The sequence below is a fragment of the Microcaecilia unicolor genome, unplaced genomic scaffold, assembly GCF_901765095.1.
Source record: "Microcaecilia unicolor unplaced genomic scaffold, aMicUni1.1, whole genome shotgun sequence".
Classification (NCBI taxonomy): domain Eukaryota; kingdom Metazoa; phylum Chordata; class Amphibia; order Gymnophiona; family Siphonopidae; genus Microcaecilia; species Microcaecilia unicolor.
In genome coordinates this window covers 44,353-65,304 of record NW_021963590.1, presented here as the reverse complement: position 1 = coordinate 65,304, position 20,952 = coordinate 44,353, and the positions used below count along the sequence as shown (strand labels likewise).

The following is a 20,952-nucleotide window of genomic DNA, read 5'->3' as shown; positions in this document are numbered from 1 at the left end:
GGCCCCGTCATTGGGTACGAGACCCTGGGGGAGGACCGGAGGGAGCACCTCCGGGACGGCGGTCTCTGCGAAAGGAATGCTGCTTGGGGGAGAAAGTCCTCTTGAAGGAAGAGATCAATCGGGGAACCCCCTGCTCGCTATAAAAAGGTAAAAATTACCTGCTTTCCGCTCCGAGCTGTAACGACCTGGTGTCCCAGTGAGTAGCTGCAATAAACGTTTAAATAAACGTCGAAATAAACGCCTTTAAGGACGTTCAAAATTTTTTTTTTTTTTTTTAACGGAGCCAGCGGGAGGGGGGAGAAAAGGAGGGACCTGGCGCCACCAGGTTTGCACTTGCTCAAGAAGAGCCCTCAACCCCAGGCACTCAACAAAACCTAAAAATTAGGCTTGGAGGCCCAGCCAGAGCTGCTGCTGTGTGTGACCACCACCTGCTGAGATAGAGAACATACTGAGGAGTTTCCGGCAGCACATGACCACATATAGGGAGGCAAAAGTTTGCTCTCTATCTCCACCTGCTGGTAGATGGACACAACCCACCAGTCTATGGATTGATCAGCTTGATGATATGGAATTATTATTTTTAGTAATATTTTCCTGTTTGTATTCGAATTGTTGTGTACTGTCACACAGAAAGTCCCTGGTTTAATTCCCCTATCAGACCTTCCAATCCTTGTTACAGCTGGGCCTAGGGATGCTATGGAGACAGCATTCACAAGCTCTGGCGAATGTGCAGTGTGACCACTCAACAGTGACACCTAGTGGCTGGACTGTGTCCATGACAGGAGGAAAAAATCCCTTAGTAGCTGTGAATGAAAGCTCATAGCAACAGGTTCCAGACCTGGGTGTGATTGATTGAGCTGAAAGTTAAAAGGAGCAGGAGGAAACTTTTGGGCCCCCAAAAATTCATCAAAGTTGACTGAACTAAAGTGTTTCCCTGTGAACAAGTTGAATGACAGCCATCCATAGATGAGGATATGTAATTGTGCCAGCTCAGACCTAAGCCCAGAAAGGTCTGGAAGATTTTCTGAGTGTCTGTGAGTGTGCTGTCCTAGTGCTTAACCTTGTCTGTTGTCATCTGCTGTATGAGCTCAGATGGATTCTACTCCCTCTTAAAGTTGATTGGACTAAAATGTATGTTATTGTACTAGTGTGTTTTTTTTCCTAGTGGTGGTGTCATAAAATCTTCAACTTTTCAAACTTCACTAACTTTTGATTTAATATTTTACAGCTATATCCAAGAATAAAGCCTAGACAGAGAACTCTTGCTTGATTTTCAAGCCCTGCCTAAATTCTGGCTGTGCAATACCTTGCTGGTAACTGGAAATGAAGATACACTGGAGACTTCAGAAAAACATTTCAGCAAAAATATTTCAAGCTGTAACTTTGGTTTCTGTGGTGCTTTTTTTCTCCTTATCAAGTTACATTTACAAATCTGCAGATTACAAGTTACATTACAACTTTTAAAAATAACACACTAGTGAATTGGAAAGGTGCTTGCTCCTAGAGCATATCACTAAGGGGGTCAGTCAGCCTAAACATCACTAATGACTTGGCTACATGGTAGAAGAGGGTGGAAATGTTAAAAGCTGCTACTTGTTATCTCATTTACAAGGTTCTGATACACTTTCTAGTATGTTTTGATGCCAGAGTAAACTGTCAAAGTAATTACAAGTTTGATGTCAGATTTGGTTTACTTTGGAACAGGAGTTCTTTACTTGGTCCTTGGGGGACACACAGCCAGACAGGTTTTCAGGATACCCACAATGAATATATATGAAATAGATTTGCATACAGTGAAGGTAATGCATGTAAATTTGACTCATGTACATTAATTGTGGATATCCTAAAAACCTGACTGGCTGGGTGTGTCCCAAGGAACTTCTCTTTAAGTTCAGTTGCCAAGAATAAAAAAAAAAAAAAAAAAAAAAGTGCCTTGGTGCTCTGTCAGAAGTTTTTGAAGGCAAAGCAGGTATCAAAGTTACTCATTTTAGCTGCCTTTGGAGTCCCACACGATCTTACTGCTTGATGAAGCCCAGCTGAGCAACAGCGAGTCACCCACAGTGTAGGATTTCAGAGGTGAGCAAAGGGCCTTTGAAGGGTAGTGCTTTAACATTTCATCCTGGAGCCTGGTTGTGAACCAGTGGCAAATGCTATAGATAGGAGTTTAAAGATATGAAGTATGTTTGAGAGCTTCAGCTGTTGAGCTGCTGCTTTGAATGTTTGTTACTATGCTGCTGATGGCATGATTTTTTGCCTTTCAACTTAAATTATTGAAGGTTTTGTATGTTTGTCAGAATGAAAGTGTAGTTGTTGAGAAAGTAAGACGAACGGAGAAAACGTTGATAGTCTTGTTTTGAAGCTACCTGAAGGGAGGTGAGTGTGATGACTTGTGAAGTACATTTCAGATGATATTTTATACAATCTGATCAACTTTGGATATCTTCTAAACATAAACTGTTCAGGCCTGCTACTCAAGAGCCTTGATGACTGTGCCAACCATGTTTACAAGAATATCAGTTTCCATAGGATATGTGAATAACTTTATGGATAAAATATCCATATGCTTGGGGGCAGGGTAGATGCTGAGCTGTAAATTCAGCTGGTTCTGATAAACTATCCGTAAGATAGGAGTGCTACTTTGCAGGCTTAACTCAAAATGGATAAGTGGCAGTAATGGCTACTGAGTGTACAAAGTTAGGTGCCAATGCTTTACTTTATTTGCCAGCTATTCTGAATATCAGGTTCCAGATAATTAAAACATTTATCCCTTACAATTGGGCAAACTACATTTCTGCAATAACCTTTTCTTGTCAGAGGCCCTATAAAATATTCCTTAGTGGTTATGGACTGTGGAAAATGCCATGATCTATATTTTATTGCAAATGCCAAGCACTTTACCTCAATCTCCCACAGTCTTAACCCCCCCCCCCCCCCCCCCAATTAATCCGCAACACTCATAGACAGCTGATCTTCCAACCTTTCCTCACCTGCAATTTACACATGAACTCCTGTGTTTGTCTTCTAGAAAGACACTTTAATGTATGATGTAGCAGTACAATGCTGATGTGTTACAGAATTATACAGGTTATGGAGAATAGCCCTTGCAGTATAATGAGTTTTAAGGGACCTGGGAGCGTTGCTTTGTCAGATCTGACTTATTGCCAAGATTCTCTACATTGGTTGGTCCTTAAATTCTTCCTGATCTATCACCTCTGTAGTTATTCTCCCTTATTAGAAATTGTTTAAAAATCTGCTTTTTCAATAATGTTTCACTTATTGGATTTTACCTGTGCTTGCTTCAGCTGCACAGGTTCTGTTTTGAGCCTACCATGGAGGCTATTTACTTTTCAGTAAACTATTTTAAATTGCTTTCCTTTTCTTCACTGAAGCAGCACTCTACTTGACTAAAAAGAAAGAATCAACAGACTTGTATTAGGCAACCTTTATTGGACTAAAATACATTTTCTGTCGCAATTTTTAACCTTTTCCGTGTAGGGGATATAAATCTGCATTTTGCATTCAGATTAAATTTTATAACTAAAGCTTTTAACCTGATCCACCTTCATGCATACCAATATCTGGGCAATGGGCACATTTTAGAATAGAACAAAAAGTGCAGTAACCATCTTTTGGTGTAGATATTTGATTGTCACATCCATTATTATATACTGCTGTGAAAAATGTTCTCTTGTTTTTCACCATATCTTTTGAACAGGGTTTAGAAAATTGGAAACTGCCATTAGAGAGTTCTGAAAAAGGAATTAAGTGATTTGGGAAAAAGAATTTGAAGTTAGTAAAGAGATCACTGTTTGTTGAATAGGAAGGTGAGGTGTAGGTTGACTATCCCCTTAATGCCAGCGTGAAAGTTATGTAAACTTTTACATTGGTAATTTGAAACCAAAAAAGCACTTCACTGGAGTTTAAATTGTATATTGCTTTATTGGATCCAGACGTAGTTTTTCCTTCACCTTCTAAGTTTGTGCTTGAAAATTGTTTATGCTCTCATGGAACTGTTTTGTGTATAATTTATATGCAATATATTTGGTCACGTTAGCATTAATTGTACATAGTATGGTTATGATGGAAAGTAAAAGTATTTGTTTTAAAACATTTGCTACATAGCTGTTCTTGTAAAACTTCTAGAATACTGCTAAGTCCAACACTCTGTAAATGTGCATAATAAAATACCACTAAAACATGCCTGGAGTAGTAAAATGGTTTTATTTTATAGCGTAGTGTCAAAACTTGTGTGCATTGCTCTGGAATCTTAACCTATGCCCATACCACTCTTAAATGTTGTATATTATATCACATAACTTTTACTAATGCAGCTTTTTTTTTTACTATCTGAAAATATACAATAGAAGGCCCTCCTGATCCATCTCAAGAAAGAATCTTGTGTCTTTTCCACACAGTTTCAATGCACCTATGTATGTTTACAAAACAAGCTGGAATTTAATGATTAACATTCAAAATAAGTTCAACTATCTTCCATACATAAAAATATCTTAAAATATATTAATTTCCACTTTAAATTGGCAAAAGTTAAGGTAGTACAAATAAAAGTAGACTAAATTATTTACAGGTTTGATCAAATTGTCAAATTTTGATAAATGGAACAAAACTTTTGCAATCTGTCACAGCCAACAAGACACACACTCAATGGTTGTTGCCTGTACTGAACAATTAGATACACAGCATCTAGTGCAGCTCAGAGACTTCTGTACTTTGAAAAGATAACGGAATATACAAAATTTCTTAATGTAAGCCAAAAAGTAAAGCATTAATAAAGTATCTGTATTGCACACTAAGTAAGTTTATCCTTGTGATATGAAAAATACTCAAACTGCATTTGACATGCTTGTCTCTGTACTATAAAGGGGAAGAAAACGAGTTTATTATACAAACAGTATCTCAAAATGACTCTTACAAAAAGATGTTATTAATGTGCTGGCCTTTCTTTTTCACTTGTTGAACTGCTGTCATTACTGGTCCCGAGATTCATACAGGAGTTTTGCAGCCTGTGGTTAAAAAGAAAGGAGGACAATTGTATTGGCATGGAAAAATATTCTCTACGGCAGTGATTCCCAGTCAGATTTTCAGGATATCCACAATGAATATTCATGACATAGATTTGCATGCAATAGAGGACGTTTAGGGGGTGAAGAACTTTTCTGCATGAAAGAGGACAGGGACTTGAGTATGATCATATGTGATCTTAAGGTAGCCAAATAGGTAGAAAAATCGACTGCGAAAGCTAGAAGGATGCTTCGGTGCATAGAGAGAGGAATGGCCAGTAGGAAAAAGGAGGTGATGATGCCCCGTGAAACCTCATTTAGAATATTGTGTACAATTCTGGAGACCACACCTTCAAAAGGATATAAACAGGGTGGAGTCGGCGATGATCTTCATCATAAAGCATATGGAGACAAAGATATCCATATGTATACTTTAGAAGAAAGGCAGGAGAGGTGACATAGGTTAGACATTTAAATACCTATGTGGCATAAATGCACAGGAAGCGACTCTTTTTCAATTGAAAGGAAGCTCTGGAATGAGAGGGCATAGGATGAAGGTGAAAGAGGATAGAAATATTTCCTCAGATTACTTCTGAGTCTTCCTTGAAAGGGTGGTGAATTTGTGGAACAGCCTCACCATAGAAGTGGAGACTATTTAAAAATAGTATTTGAATTCAAGACAGCTTGGGACAAGTGCCTGGGAGGGCTCATTTTCAAAACATATAGACTTACAAAGTTAAATAGTAGTGCTTGGAAAATTTGGCCAAGGATCTCTAAGGGAGTGATAGAAATGGTACGGATGGGCAGACTGGATAGGCCATATAGTCTTTATCTGCCTATATTTTTCTCTAATTATGAAAAACCCTTATGAACCAAACTTTACACTTCAAAGTATTATACACTTAACAGGTAACCCAATGTATATCACACAGAATAATTCAGTATACTACTCGTGTGTAGCTCTATGACTAACCAATTTTATTTAGTTCTGCTATATTACTAGCTGCCAAAAATAGGGTACAAACATTTTTTTTTATTTTAGGATGCTGAAGATGTTACCTTGTGCATAGCTACAAGCCAAGTTGCTGACAGCTTTTTGTTACTGTTCAAATCTTCACTAGTAGTAAACTTCATCTGCTTAAGATCATCTGACCCTGGCACTTTGTACTGCAGAAGCATACCAGTGGCACGGGTATTACCGCCTGAAAGAGAAGACATCAGTGTTCATTAGATGTAAAAGTTTAGCTTCCTGGATGTATGTTTATAACCACATGAATGTTATATCTGAGGTATACGAATTACACGAATTAAAATTACTTGGTGAAGAGGGAGCTAATATAATCTACCTATTTAATGCCTAACTATAATTAAGCTGCACATAAACACTAATCTCAATTTTGCTGTTTAAAGCTGTTAAATATATAACTGGGTGAGGGCTAGGATGGCTGTGTTTACATCACGCTCCTGCAACTTAAAGCAGATACCTACCTGTAGCAGGTGTTCTCCGAGGACAGCAGGCTGATTGTTCTCACACTTGGCTTGACGTCCAAGTTGGCCCAGGAACCGGAAATTTTCCCTTAGCAAAATTAAAAAAAAAAAAAGTTTTGCCAGAGCTTTCTGGCGCACGAACTGCGCGCACCGCACATGCGCAGCCGTCTTCCCGCTCACTGCGTGAGCATTCCCACTCAGTTAAATCAAAAAGCAACCAACAACTCCTCCAAAGGGGAGGTGGATGGGTTTGTGAGAACAATCAGCCTGCTGTCCTCGGAGAACACCTGCTACAGGTATGTATCCCTCGCTTTCTCCGAGGACTAGCAGGCTGCTGCTTCTCACACTTGGGGTATCCCTAGCACTCAGGCTCACTCAAAACAACAAAGAGGTCAATTGGGCCCCGCAACAGCGAGGACGTAACAAAACCAGAACATCTAACAGAGTGCAGCCTGGAACAGAATAAAAATGGGCCTAGGGGGGGTGGAGTTGGATTCTAAACCCTGAACAGATTCTGTAGCAACGACTGCCCAAACCGAATGTCACGTCTGGTATCCTGCTGAAGGCAGTAGTGAGATGTGAATGTGTGGATAGATGACCACGTCGCAGCCTTGCAAATCTCTTCTATAATGGCAGACTTCAAGTGGGCCAACGATGTAGTCATGGCTCTAACACTGAGCCATGACATGACCCTCTAGAGTCAGCCCAACTTGGGCATAAGTGAAGGAAATGCAATCTGCTAGCCAGGTGGAAATGGTGTGTTTCCCCGACAGCGACTCCCCTTCTGTTGGGATCAAAAGAAATAAACATTTGGGCGGACTGTCTGAAGGGGCTTGTCCGCTCCACGTAAAAGGCCAATGCTCTCTTGCAGTCCAAGGTGTGTAACTGACGTTCAGCAGGGCGGGTATGAGGACGGGGAAAAAATGTTGGCAAGACAATTGACTGGTTCAGATGGAACTCAGACACCACCTTCGGCAAAAACTTAGGGTGCGTGCGGAGGACTACTCTGTTATGATGAAATTTGAGATAGTGCATGCACTACCAAGGCTTGAAGCTCACTGACCCTACAAGCTGAAGTAACAGCCACCAAGAAAATGACCTTCCAGGTCAAGTACTTCAGATGGCAGGTATTCAGTGGCTGGGTAAGAACGACATTGAGATCCCATGACACTGGTGGAGGTTTGACAGGGGGCTTTGACAAAAGCAAGCCTTTCATGAAGTGAACAACTAAAGGCTGTCCAGAGATAGGCTTGCCCTCTACACGACAATGATAAGCACTAATTGCGCTAAGATGAACTCTTACGGAGTTGGTCTTGAGACCACACTCTGACAAGTGTAGAAGGTATTCAAGCAGGGTCTGTATAGGACAAGAGTGAGGATCTAGGGCCTTGCTGTCACACCAGACGGCAAACCTCCATTTTAAAAAGTAACACCGCTTTGTGGAATCTCCTGGAAGCAAGCAAGACTTGGGAGACACCCTCAGAAAGACCCAAGGAAGTGAATTCTACGCTTTCAACATCCAGGCCGTGGGAGCCAGAGACTGGAGGTTGGGATGCAGAAGCGCCCCCTCGTGGTGAGGGTTGGAAAACACTCCAATCTCCACGGTTCTTCAGAGAATAACTCCAGAAGAAGAGGGAACCAAATCTGAAGCAGCCAGAAGGGAGCAATCAGAATCATGGTTCCGCGGTCTTGCTTGAGTTTCAGTAAAGTCTTCCCCACCATAGGTAGGGGAGAATACGCATATAGAAGGCCTGTCCCCCAATGAAGGAGAAAAGCATCCGACGCTAGCCTGTCGTGGGCCTGCAGTCTGGAACAGAATTGAGGGACCTTGTGATTGGCTTGAATGGCAAAAAGATCCACCGAGGGGGTGCCCCACGCTCTGAAGATCTTGCGGACAATGGCCATGTTCAGTGACCACTCATGAGGTTGCATTATACTGCTCAACCTGTCGGCCAGACTGTTGTTTACGCCTGCAAGGTATGTGGCCTGGAGAAACATTCCGTGGTGGTGAGCCCAAAGCCACATCCTGACGGCTTCCTGACACAGAGGGCAAGATCCGGTGTCCCCCGCTTGTTGATGTGGTACATCGCAACCTGATTGTCTGAATAAGAATGATTTCACTGGACAACTGATCTCTGAAAGCCTTTAGAGTGTTCCAGACCGCTCGCAACTCCAGGAGGTTGATCTCAAGACCTTTTTCCTGAAGGGACCAAACACCCCGAGTGTGAAGCCCATCGACATGAGCTCCCCACCCCAGGAGTGATGCATCCGTTGTCTGCACTTTTTGTGGCTGAGGAATTTGAAAGGGATGTCCCAAGGTCAAATTGGATCAAATTGTCCACCACTGAAGGGAATTGTGAAAATCGGTGGACAGATGGATTACATCCTCTAGACTCCCCGCGGCTTGATACCACTGGGAAGCTAAGGTCCATTGAGCTGATCTCATGGGAAGACACGCCATGGGAGTTACATGAACTGTGGAGGCCATATGGCCTAGAAGTCTCAACATCTGTCGAGCTGTGATCCATTGAGATGCTCTGGCCATGGAAACTAGAGACATAAGTTTGACTGCTCTTGCCTCGGGAAGATAGGTGCGAGCCGTCCGTGAGTCCAACAGAGCTCCTATAAATTCCAGATTCTGGACAGGGAAGAGATGGGACTTGGGGTAATTTATAACAAACCCGAGTGCTCCAGCAGTTGAATAGTCCTCTGCATGGACTGTAGAGCCCCTGCCTCTGAGGTGTTCTTCACCAGCCAATCATCAAGATAAGGGAACACATGCACTCCCAGTCTGCGTAGAGATGCTGCGACTACAGCTAGACATTTCGTAAACACTCTGGGCGCAGACGCCAGGCCAAAAGGCAGTACACGGAACTGAAAGTGCTGTGTTCCCAGCTGAAATCGAAGGTACTTTCTGTGAGCTGGAAATATCGAGATGTGTGTGTAAACATAAGTCCAGAGAGCATAGCCAATCGTTTTCCTGAATCATGGGAAGAAGGGTGCCTAGGGAAACCATCCTGAACTTTTCTCAGATAAAATATTTGTTCAGGGACCTTAGGTCTAAGATGGGACGCATCCCCCCTGTTTTAGAATCCCAGCCCTTCTTCCCTTTGTGGAACGGGTTTGACCGCTTGGGCCTATAGAAGGGCGGAGAGTTCCTCTGCAAGTACCTGCTTGTGCTGGGAGCTGAAGGACTGAGCTCCTGGTGGGCAATTTGGAGACTTGGATTCCAGATTGAGGGTGTATCCTAACCGGACAATTTGAAGAACCCACCGGTCGGAGGTTATAAGAGGCCACTTTTGGTGAAAAAACATTAACCTCCCCCCAACCAGCTGGTTGACGAGAACGAGCGTCCTGGGATTGAGCCTGGGCAGGCTGCCGAGAAGCAGAAGTGTACCTACGCGTAGCATAGGAATAGGGAGCACTCCTCTTCCCTCCAAAAAAAACCCCTAGATGAGGAGGTAGTTGCAGAAGACGCCCGGTGGGAGGGAGAATCCATAGCAGCATTGTGCTTCTTGATCTGGTCAACTAGATCCTCTACTTTTTCTCCAAAAAGGTTGTCCCTCCGGCAAGGAACATCCGCCATTCGCTGCTGGACAGAATGATCCAGGTCTATACCTTGGGCAGCGATCCTGGATACTACATCAAAGGTGTTGAACGTACCCCTGGGCCAGGAATTTGACACACCTTCTGCTGCCTGACCACCTGGTGAAAAGGCTCGGCCTGCTCCGGAGGGAGTGCGTCAACCAAGCTGGACAGTTGCCTCACCGAGTTCCGCAAGTGGACGCTCGTGAAGAGCTGGTATAGCTGGATCTTGGCAGCGAGCATAGCAGCCTGATACATCTTCCTCCCATAAGAGTCCAAGGTTCTAGATTCTCTGCCTGGGGCCACTGAGGCATAGTCCCTAGTGCTCTTGGCTCTTTTGAGGGCGGAGTCCACCACCATGGAATTGTGAGGTAGCTGAGACCTCATCAATCCAGGTTCACTGTGGAGCCGATATTGGGATTCAGCTTCTTTCGAGATCACAGGATTAGACAGAGGGAACGACCAGTTTGGCATAAGGACTTCCTTCAGTACATTATGCAAAGGAGCTGTTGCAGCCTCTCTAGGCGGAAAAGGATAATCCAAGACCATCTCAGACCTGGGTTCATCCTCAACCTCCATAGGGCAGGGAATAGCCGCAGCCATTTCCCAGACAGAGGTGGTAAAGGATAGACTCTCCGATGGAGGGGAAGGATCAGAGGGAATCCCATAGGACTCATCAGAAGAAAAGTACCTGGGATTGTCCTCTTCCTCCCATGAACGCTCATCTTCCGTGTCGGACAATACATCCCTCACAGCAGTCCGAAACTGAGCCGACCTCGATGGCAATGCCAAGAAGTCGACGCCCGCCTGGACTGCGGTGAAGCTTCCTCCACCAACGTCGAAGGGGAGTTGATCTGGGTGGCAGGCGGCACCGAGGTCGGGGACCTCACCAAGACAAAGGGCCAGATGTCGCTGCAGAATATGGTACGGAAGGCGCAAGCACCCCTGACACCAAAGCAGACTGGCGCAGCAATCCTTCCAGAAGCAGGGCCCTGATGTGCTTGCGAGAGCTGCCGTCAGACAAGGACGTGGGGTCGGTAAAGGAGCCGGTGGGAGAATCCGTCGAGGCTCGGGAGCAGAAACCGGGCTGTCAGAAGACCGACGCATCAGCACCTCCTGAATAGAGGGGGAGCGATCCTCTCGGCGCTGACGTTTCTCGGGGGCCGATTCCCTCAACACCCTGGAGCTCCTGGCACCGTGTGTCAAAGGAGAACGATGATGGTGCTTCTTCGCCTTCGCTTGACACCTGTCAACAAGACTCCTCGGGGCCAGGTCTGACAAAGGTCGGTCCCGGGGGGGGGGGGGGGGGGCTACAAAACAGGAGGCCTTGAGGCAGGTGGAGACCCATTCGATACCTCACTGCTCCCAGCACGAATTGGTCTTTCAGCAGCCATTACCTCCGCTCCTGACACCAATGCTTCCCTCAATACCGATGTCGATCTCAAAGGACCGGGCCCAGCCCCCAAAAGCTTTTCTCGATGGACCTCGAGACGCTTGGGTCCGTTTCTTCATACGAACACACAAGACTGCAAGCGGCTGGGCTATGGTCGGGCTCAAGGCACTAGAAACACCAGGCATGGGTATCGGTACCTGAGATGGTCCGGTTGCACCTCGGAGAAACATGGCCACACCGGATGTCTTAATAAAAACATCTACTTACAAGGTCTTGTGCTAATAATACCTGTGGTTCTTGCCAGAACAATACTAGCAATTTCTCTTTATACTGGTGATTATGTTGCAGATGTCTAGCAGGATAAGGAAAAAACGTTTGCACAGCTGCACTGTGTAGAGGCCAACTGAATTTTGGTTTTGGCTCCTCCTAGGCTGCAAAGCAACCACACTCACATCTGTAGCCCCATCTTATAAAAGTCCTGCTGATCTCGTGGCCTCTTTGGAACAGGAGAGATCTCAAGTGGCTTCTGTCCCCGCTCACTGCGTAGTTAAAATGGCAGTGGTTAGGGCTGCCATTTTGAGACTGGAAATGGCATAAGCAGGAGTGACTGGGGATTGCTCCTGTCCATACCAATCCCAATCTGAAAATGGCAGCCTCCAACCTCCTGCAGAATGTTGTGGCTGCCATTTTGAATATACGACAGGGGTAGGAGTGACTGTGGTCTTGCTCCGAAGAGGCTACCAGACCACCAGGGCTTTTATAAAGGTAGGCCTGGGGAGGGTGGAGTTGGTGGGCAGCCATGGTTTCATTTTTCATTCTGGCAAAAACTGAGCAGCAAATTGCAGTCACAGCTTCCATTTCAGCAAGAACTGAAAGCCCCGGTTTAGGTCACCCTCTACTAAAGTGTTTATGGCACAAGGTGGTTTTATCACATTTAATAAAATCAATTTTAAAAAAATCAATTATGTGCATCAACTGCACTGTCATCTCCAAACATACAGAAATATGTTAATAGGACATCAGCTCCCTGGCCTGAAAAGCAGCACATCACTTCCTAGGTCTAAACATTTTTCTGTTTTGATCAGACATCTTAACTTTATAGCTTTTAATTTTTGGTTTCAGTAATGTTTGCCACAAAGCACACAGAAACACACTTTGGAAATGGTGTATTCATTCTCATTCAGTGAATAACACAATCAGTATTTAAGATGTTTGCCTTCCAAAACCTGTGCTCATGGAGAATCACATTTTTGTAATTCATGGTTTTCAGCACTCCATACACCAATGTGGTTATTCTAGGGAAGCCATAAAATTTCAGTTAAGACCAACTATGCGGGGTTCAAATCTAATTTTTCAGTGCTAAAAAATGTATCTGTTCACTGAGTGAAAACCAACATTTGAAATAACCACTACCAAGATATTCCATTTGCAGAGGTCTAGAGAATTTGGAAGCTCTGGGCCATTTTTGTCTGGTCGCACTGTTCTTTATATTACAAATTCTAGTAAAATCAATACATACAAACGTTCATCTCTTACAAGTTTTCTATGCTTGATTATGTTATGATCACAGCATGACACAGTTCTACACTAAACAACCAACACTGGATTTAGAGTCACCAGCAAGGTAAAAAAAAGGCAACCCTCTTAAAGTACTGTTTTATATGAAGGAGAAAGGAGAATAGAGGTAGCTGGAGAGAGTGAAAATAGCATGCTCCAACGACTAAAAGAACAGTGCAATCTCTGACCTTCAGTAATGTATTGGCTCTCCAGTAGGCTGGTGTATGTGTGAATATCTTTCTCTATCCGTCAAGAAGGCATGCAATGAAGAGACAGGTTAATCAAAGACCAGTTGGGAAACAAAACAAACATTTATTATGACTATGAACCCTTAGCGGTACATAACTGCAGCACAGAATATTTTCCAAGAAACCTGTTAATAAAAGGATATTAATGGTGGTGAGTACTTAGCACTGCAAGGGTGGGGGAAGTTATAGCACATTTACAAACATTTATCATCTTAGGTTATTCCAGTAAATCTGGCAGAAATAAACATTAGGATAACTTATACGTTGACCAGCAGTTTATCTTTATGGGACAACAAAGCATGTGTCCTGATTTTATTACTTTGTTAAGAGGAACAGTTTTTAGTAAATCACGGGTGTGGTTTCAGCAATTCCCTTCCCATGTTAGATTTTACAAACTTGGGAAAAGTATTATTTAGCAAACAGAACAAAAGCCAAGTTAGTAAGGGGCTGAAACACAAAGTGAAATAACTCAAGACTAACATGATCCAGCCTTCTAAGAACTGTTAGTCTTCAAAAACATTCATATTCCAGAATTTATTTTTTCACAAAATGCTTCCTCTCACGGCAGACAATGAAGTAGAAGGCGAGAATTAGTTCTAACAAAACAAACAAAAAACCCAAAAAGCTTACTTGACAATAGCAAATTTAACATGAGTATTAATTTTCATGAGTATTTAGCAATTATTATACCTGTTTCTAACTTCACAAGAGAACAGTAATAGTTTATTCTCTGAATCTTACCTCCTGGAGTAAATCCTTCAGTAAGAATCTGAACACTTGAAATCCGAGCAAATTCTATTTCGTAATGACTGTTTCCATCCAAAAACAGACACCTAGACAGAACATGAAATTTGTTTAATAATTACACAGAAAGCATTTAACAGATTTTACATGGCCTAGTGGCAGTGCTGTGCATTGTCATGCTGCAGGACTGTGTTCCATGCCCAAACTTAGGTCTTTTGCCCCCATAGCCGCCGAGAGGGGGGGGGCAGGGGGGACAAAATTCCCAGGGCCTCCAAGAGGGGCCCAGCGCCACAGTCCCACACGCCCTCCGTCGTCAACCGTCTGCCACCGGGCCGGGCCCCCTGCATTGAAATCACAGCGCCTCTCTCCTCCGTGTGAAAGTGCTGCAGGCAGCAGATCGCCTTCCTCCGGGCCTCCTTCCCTCCCTGTGTCTCGCCCTAGTCTGATGTAACTTCCGCGAGGGCGGGACACAAGGAGGGAAGGAGGGCCAAAGGAGGCGATCTGCTGCCCTCCTGCCTGCAGTGCTTTCACACGGAGGTGAGAGGCGCTCTGATTTCAATGCAGGGGGCCGGGGTCAGGCCCAGTCTCTTGGCGGCCCTGTCTGCCCCCATTCTATTTGCTCAAAAAACCCTCAAAACCAATGCGATCAGCCACTCAGTTGTCCTATTAAAGTCCCAATTTGAATATGATTCCAACATAATCATCAACACCTTTAGTATGTGTGCATGCCATGAGAACTCCTAGCTGCCACCTGTACAGTAAATGCATTTGTCGCACTGAGAGCCATACATCTTGGTAAGTGATTTATGGACCTTGCTGCTAGATATTCGCAGAATTCTTCAGTAAATTAACCCTTTACTGCCTCTTGTAAACCCTCCACAATCCCTGTACCTGATTGTACACAATTTCAATAGCAGAGAAGTAGATTTATCGTTTGGAAAGCAACAATCTAAAATTACAGAAGGGAGACCATGGTAAAAGATCTGGCTGACTCAAGATTGGTCTGCAGGAATTGTTCAAAGGTTAACTGTATTACTGTAACATAATTGAAAAATTTGGTACTACTGATGTTTTGTCAGATGTTCTGGTAGATGTAATGTAAATTGGGATTAATTTATTCTGTCACTTCCACAGTATATAAGCTTGTACATAAACTTGGTAAAGAGTTCTGCAATTTAGATCCTGGTCCTGCAAACAATTTTTGGTTACCTTCCTTAAAAGGGTTATGGCTTGTCTATATTCATTTTTAAATTTGGCACTTGGAACAGGGTCATTTCCTAGAGTCACTAGGATCTATCACTTTAGAGCAATCCTATGTGATTTTTTTTTCCCATCTTTCAACTGAAGGGTTAATTATCGCCCTGTGACCAGTATATCTTTTTTGAAAAGTGCTTGAAGTGGAAATAATGGCTCAACTATTTCAGTTTCTAGTTACGTTTGAGTTTTTGGACTGTACGCAATCAGGTTTTCAGGACTTTAGTGCAGAAACTTGCTTATTAACATTGATTAATGAAGTGAAGTTTTATTTTAGATAAAGAAGACAGCTCTATTATTAGAATTTGATTTAGTAGTTTGATATTTTAGTCTTTCAACTCAGATCTACAGGGATAACTGGTATAATGTGCTATTGCAATTCCCACCTTTTTTAAACAAAGATATTACAGAGTTAGACAGAATGAAGGGATTTCTAAGTACTGCTGTCCAGGTTGTAGGGTTCCCTAGGGATTCCCACTATCTCCTATATTGTTTAATGTTTATTTGAGCTCATTGGACAAAACACATAGCAACATGGTAAGTGATGGAAGATAAAGACAGTCACATTCTACTAATTTCTACTACTACTACTAATCATTTCTATAGCGCTACTAGACATACGCAGCGCTTTACACATTATATGAAGGTATTTTTTCTGTCCCTAGAGGGCTCACAATCTAAGCTTTTTGTACCTGGGGCAATGGAGGGTTGAGTGGCTTGCTCGTCACAAGGAGCTGCAGTGGGAATTGAACCCAGGTTTGTCAGGATCAAAGCCCACAGCCTTAACCACTAGGCTACTCCTCCACTCATTCATTATCAATTCAAGGTTAAATCAACAATGAACATATAATTATATATTTGATCATGGTCTTTCTTTGGTGTTTCAGGCACATAGACAGTAGAAGTCTGCCCAGCTCTGTCCTTATGTTCCAACTACTGAAGTTGCCATCAAAGCCCACTCCAGACTATCCGAATCAGTTTTGTCATTTGCAGGACACAGACCTTAAAAGTCTGCCTGGCACTGTCGTCACATTCCAAATTACTGGAGTTTCTGTCAAAGCTCTCTTCAGTCCTCCTATGACCAAATTGTTATATGTGGGACTTAGACCATACAAGCCAGCTCAGCCTTAGTTGCCATCTAAGCACCATTTGACATACAAACATACAGGCAACCCTTTAAGTTTGCATATGTGTTTGCATGTCAAGAGATGCTTAGATGGCAACTCTGGCTGTATCAATTAAGGCAGTGCTGGGCTGCACTCTATGGGGATATCATATTTCATTTATGCTGACGACGTTGAACTGGTCTTTCTAGTGCAACATCTTTGTTGCAGATGTAAAATTCTCTGTTTTGCTACAAACAGCTGCCTGAAAGAAGTTTCATTCTTTAAAACTGAATGCTGACAAGACTAAAATTGCGTGGGTAGCTGGTACGGATGAATCCATTCCCGTGAAGGGACCCCGTCCTTGAGAGGAGAAAAAATCTCTTTGCGACCAATTTAGTTTGGGAATTGTGATTCTCTGACATTTGGACAATCTGAGATTCTAATCATGTTTCTGTCAACTGTGGCTACCGAGGCAGATTTAAGATTATTTTTCCTTGAATGGTTTTGCAATTGTTTGTTGCCCAAATGATGATATCCTCGAGATTTGATTATTCTAATTGCCTTTATTTAGGACTCGCAGAGAAATTGATGAATGGGGGTCAATTAATCCAAAATACAGCAGCTAGGCTTATTTTATGTAAAAGCAGATACGATAGGGTGATGCCTTTGTTTTCCTCTTTACCCATCGTTGCACGAGGTGAATTTAAGCTACTAGCTTTTAAGATTTATGGATTATGCCCTTCAAATCTTTCTGGATTTATACCAAGATCACAAACATATTCTTTACAGAAAATTTATGTTAATCAATTTCAAATTTTGCCCTCTTCAACTTGGAAATTATTTTTCAAATGGCCTAGTTTTTTTTTTTTTTTTTTTACAACTGCTACCCTGTGTATGTTAATTCTCTACTGCTAGATCTTCATACTGAATCTAATTATCAGACTTCTATGAAATTACTTGACACTAGACTTTTCAAGTTCTTCAGATTCTTTTTATAGAATTGTTTTATTGTATTATGTATATGTAACAATTTTGTAAGCTGCCTTGAACCAATCTGTTGGTATAAGCAGTATAAGTTCATGTGTCATGTTATATAGGAAATCAAATAAAAAAATTAATTATGGCTGCTATATCCCATCGTGCTGTATTGTACTGTGGAAAGGCATCCCTGGGCTCCGATATGGTACCTGTATTACTGAGTCTCAAAACCCCATACCTTCAGTTATCGCCAATTCTCACCTGTGGTTATTGGAAAGTCGGCACACCATAGTCTCTGATTTTTCTGATGTTTCTGAAGTCACAAAGAACGTGGCACCTGCATATAAACACTTTTCATTCAAACACAGTTTTGCTAAAAAGATCTCAGAAGCTGTTCAAGAAAGGTATTTTAACTCTACACACAGTTAAGCTACTACTATTTAACATTTTTATAGTGCATACGCTGTCCCATCTTCTGTTCTGTGCCTGTCTGAAACCAAACAGTGGTGATTTAAGAGGGAAAAGATGCTCTCGCCTCCTGGTTATTTATTTTTTTTGTTACATTTGTACCCCGCGCTTTCCCACTCATGGCAGGCTCAATGCGGCTTACATGGGGCAATGGAGGGTTAAGTGACTTGCCCAGAGTCACAAGGAGCTGCCTGTGCCTGAAGTGGGAATCGAACTCAGTTCCTCAGGACCAAAGTCCACCACCCTAACCACTAGGCCACTCCTCCACTGTTGCTACTATTTGAGATTCTACATGGAATGTTGCTATTCCACTAGAAGTCGGCCCTTGCAGATCACCAATGTGGCCGCACAGGCTTCTGCTTCTGTGAGTCTGACGTCCTGCACGTATGTGCAGGACATTAGACTCACAGAAACAGAAGCCTGCGCAGCCTTCTACATGGTATGTTGCTAGTGGAATAGCAACATTCAATGTAGAATCTCCAATAGTATCTATTTTATTTTTGTTGCATTTGCACCCCGCGCTTTCCCACTCATGGCAGGCTCAATGTGGCTTACATGGGGCAATGGAGGGTTAAGTGACTTGCCCAGAGTCACAAGGAGCTGCCTGTGCCTGAAGTGGGAATCGAACTCAGTTCCTCAGGACCAAAGTCCACCTCCCTAACCACTAGGCTACTTTTCTGTTGCCTGGGGCTCATCACCTTTCTTTCCTCTCTAGTCATGGGCCAACACCTGCTGTGTGGTTCCCACTGCAGCACTCCCAAGTGGTCAGCACTGGGTTAGAGGTGCATACTTAAAGTCCCAGGTGGAGCTTGTGACACACATGGCCAGAACCCATGTGATCTACCACTGGCCCTGGCTCCTACACCATCATCGCTGTAAGCGGAGGAATGCCACGCTTCTGCTGACTAGAATGCAGAAGGTAGCAGCACTGGCAATAGCCTGTGCAAGCTGGCACAAGGAAAAGGAAGAATTAGTGTTCATCTGCAGAGGTGGGAAGAAGGACCAGCTTTCTCTCCCAATGGATAGTGCTGAGAGCAGCAATATGTGAATAGGTGCAAGCTGGTGTTAAAAAAAGACTGGAATCAGGCAAGAGAGATCACAGAGTTGGGGAAGAAAGGAAGAGACTATGATGGACTGCAAAACTGTGCAAACTTCTCAAATCCACCCCCCACACACATCCTCTCCCATCACCCATGTTTTCTCCATATGGATTGTGTGAAAGAGGGAGAATGGAGGGGGAGACACAGTTTACCCCAATAATCTGCTGCTTTTAGCTCCTAGCCACAATTGCCCTTCCCTTGTCCCTTCCTCCCTTCTCACCCATTACATCCCTCACCCGTAACTGTCTTGTTTGTCTGTATTACTTAGATCGTAAGCTCCTTTGAGCAGGGACTGTCTCTTTGTATCAGGTGTTCAGCGCTGCGTGCGTCTGGTAGCGCTATACAAACGCTAATAATAATCTAAAGGAATGAGTGGAAGAGGAGGTAGTACCTCCTATCATATCCTCTCCACACATTCTTTACTCGAGTCAAGAGAAGTGGTTGTGAGGAAGAGAAGACCTTGGACAGTAGGCGGTGAGTGAAGTGGATGGGAGAGAAAAAAAAAAAAAAACTTTCCTCCCATCCATGCTAGTTGGGCACAACAGGTCAAATCAAAGGGAAGAGAGTGCAAGACCGCATGCATGTGTGAATGCACTCGGAGTGAGTGGAGAGACAAAATGTAGTCTTCTGCTAATTCAGGCCCATGGGACTGGAGGGTAGGTGGCAGCAACTCCCTACCATGTATTAAAAAAGGTGAAAAGGCACACAAACAGCTGGCATGGTTAAAAAGTGAGGTGAAGAAAGCTATTAGAGTTAAAAAGAACATTCTTCATAAAAAGGAAGAAGGATTCAACTGATGAAGATAATAGAAAACAGCATAAGGAATGGCAAGTCAAATGCAAAATACTGAAAAGGAGATGAAGAGATTTTGAAAACAAGATTGCCCTGGAGGCAAAACAGAGGGGCATAATCGAAAGGGGCGCCCATGTTTTCCTGAGGACGTCCTCGCAGGACGTCCCGGCGAAGGGGCAGGGAAACCCATATTATTGAAACAAGATGGGCGTCCATCTTTCATTTCGATAATACGGTTGGGGACGCCCAAATCTCGAAATTTAGGTCATCCCTAGAGATGGTCGTCCTTAGACTTGGTCGTTTCTGATTTTCGGCGATAATGGAAACTAAGGACACCCATCTTAGAAACGACCAAATGCAAGCCCTTTGGTCGTGGGAGGAGCCAGCATTCGTAGTGCACTGGTCCCCCTGACATGCCAGGACACCAACCGGGCAACCTAGGGGGCACTGCAGTGGACTTCAGAAAAAGCTCCCAGGTACATAGCTCCCTTACCTTGTGTGCTGAGCCCCCCCAAAACCCTCTCCCCACAACTGTACACCAGGGGGGCACCCAGATGTGGGTACAGTGGGTTTCTCATGGGTTTTAAAGGGCTCACATTTACCACCACAAGTGTAACAGGTAGGGGGGGGATGGGCCTGGGTCCGCCTGCCTGAAGTGCACTGCACCCACTAAAACTGCTCCAGGGACCTGCATACTGCTGTAATGGAGCTGGGTATGATATTTGAGGCTAGCAAAAAATATTTTTAAAAATATGTTTTGAGGGTGGGAGGGGGTTAGTGACCACTGGGGGAGTAAGGGGAGGTCATCCCCGATTCCCTCCGGTGGTCATCTGGTCAGTTCGGGCACCTTTTTGTGGCTTGGTCGTAAGAAAAAAAAAATAAAAGGACCAGGTAAAGTCATCCAAGTGTTCGTCAAGGACGCCCATTTTTTTTCCATTGTGGGTCGAGGACGCCCATGTGTTGGGCATGCCCAAGTCCCACCTTCGCTAAGCCTCCAACACGCCCCTGGGAACTTTGGTCATCCCCACAACGGAAAACAGTTGGGGACGCCCAAAATCGGCTTTCGATTATGCCGATTTGGGCGACCCTGTGAGGACGCCCATCTTGCGATTTGTGTCAAAAGATGGGCGTCCTCCTCTTTTGAAAATAAGCCTGATAGTAAAATCTTTTTTTTAAAGGTATATTAGAATCAAGAAGCCAGTAAAAGAAATCTGTCAGACT

At 43.6% G+C, this 20,952-nt stretch overlaps 1 protein-coding gene across 2 annotated transcripts in view; it reads right to left on the bottom strand.

Annotated features, from left to right (window-relative positions):
* Positions 1-4,002: 4,002 nt before the first annotated feature.
* The window catches only part of LOC115459482 (zinc finger FYVE domain-containing protein 21-like), a 41,999-nt gene continuing 25,049 nt past the window's right edge, over positions 4,003-20,952 (bottom strand). The window contains exons 4-8 of one of the 2 annotated variants that reach the window (XM_030189288.1): positions 17,633-17,708; positions 14,031-14,122; positions 13,230-13,283; positions 6,078-6,220; positions 4,003-5,021 (exon numbers count right to left, since the gene is read on the bottom strand). In XM_030189288.1, coding sequence (XP_030045148.1) covers positions 4,986-5,021; positions 6,078-6,220; positions 13,230-13,283; positions 14,031-14,122; positions 17,633-17,708 — 401 coding nt within the window. In that variant the 3' untranslated portion in view covers positions 4,003-4,985. The remainder of the gene's footprint in view (positions 5,022-6,077; positions 6,221-13,229; positions 13,284-14,030; positions 14,123-17,632; positions 17,709-20,952) is intronic. The other variant, XM_030189289.1, reaches the window with a different exon arrangement.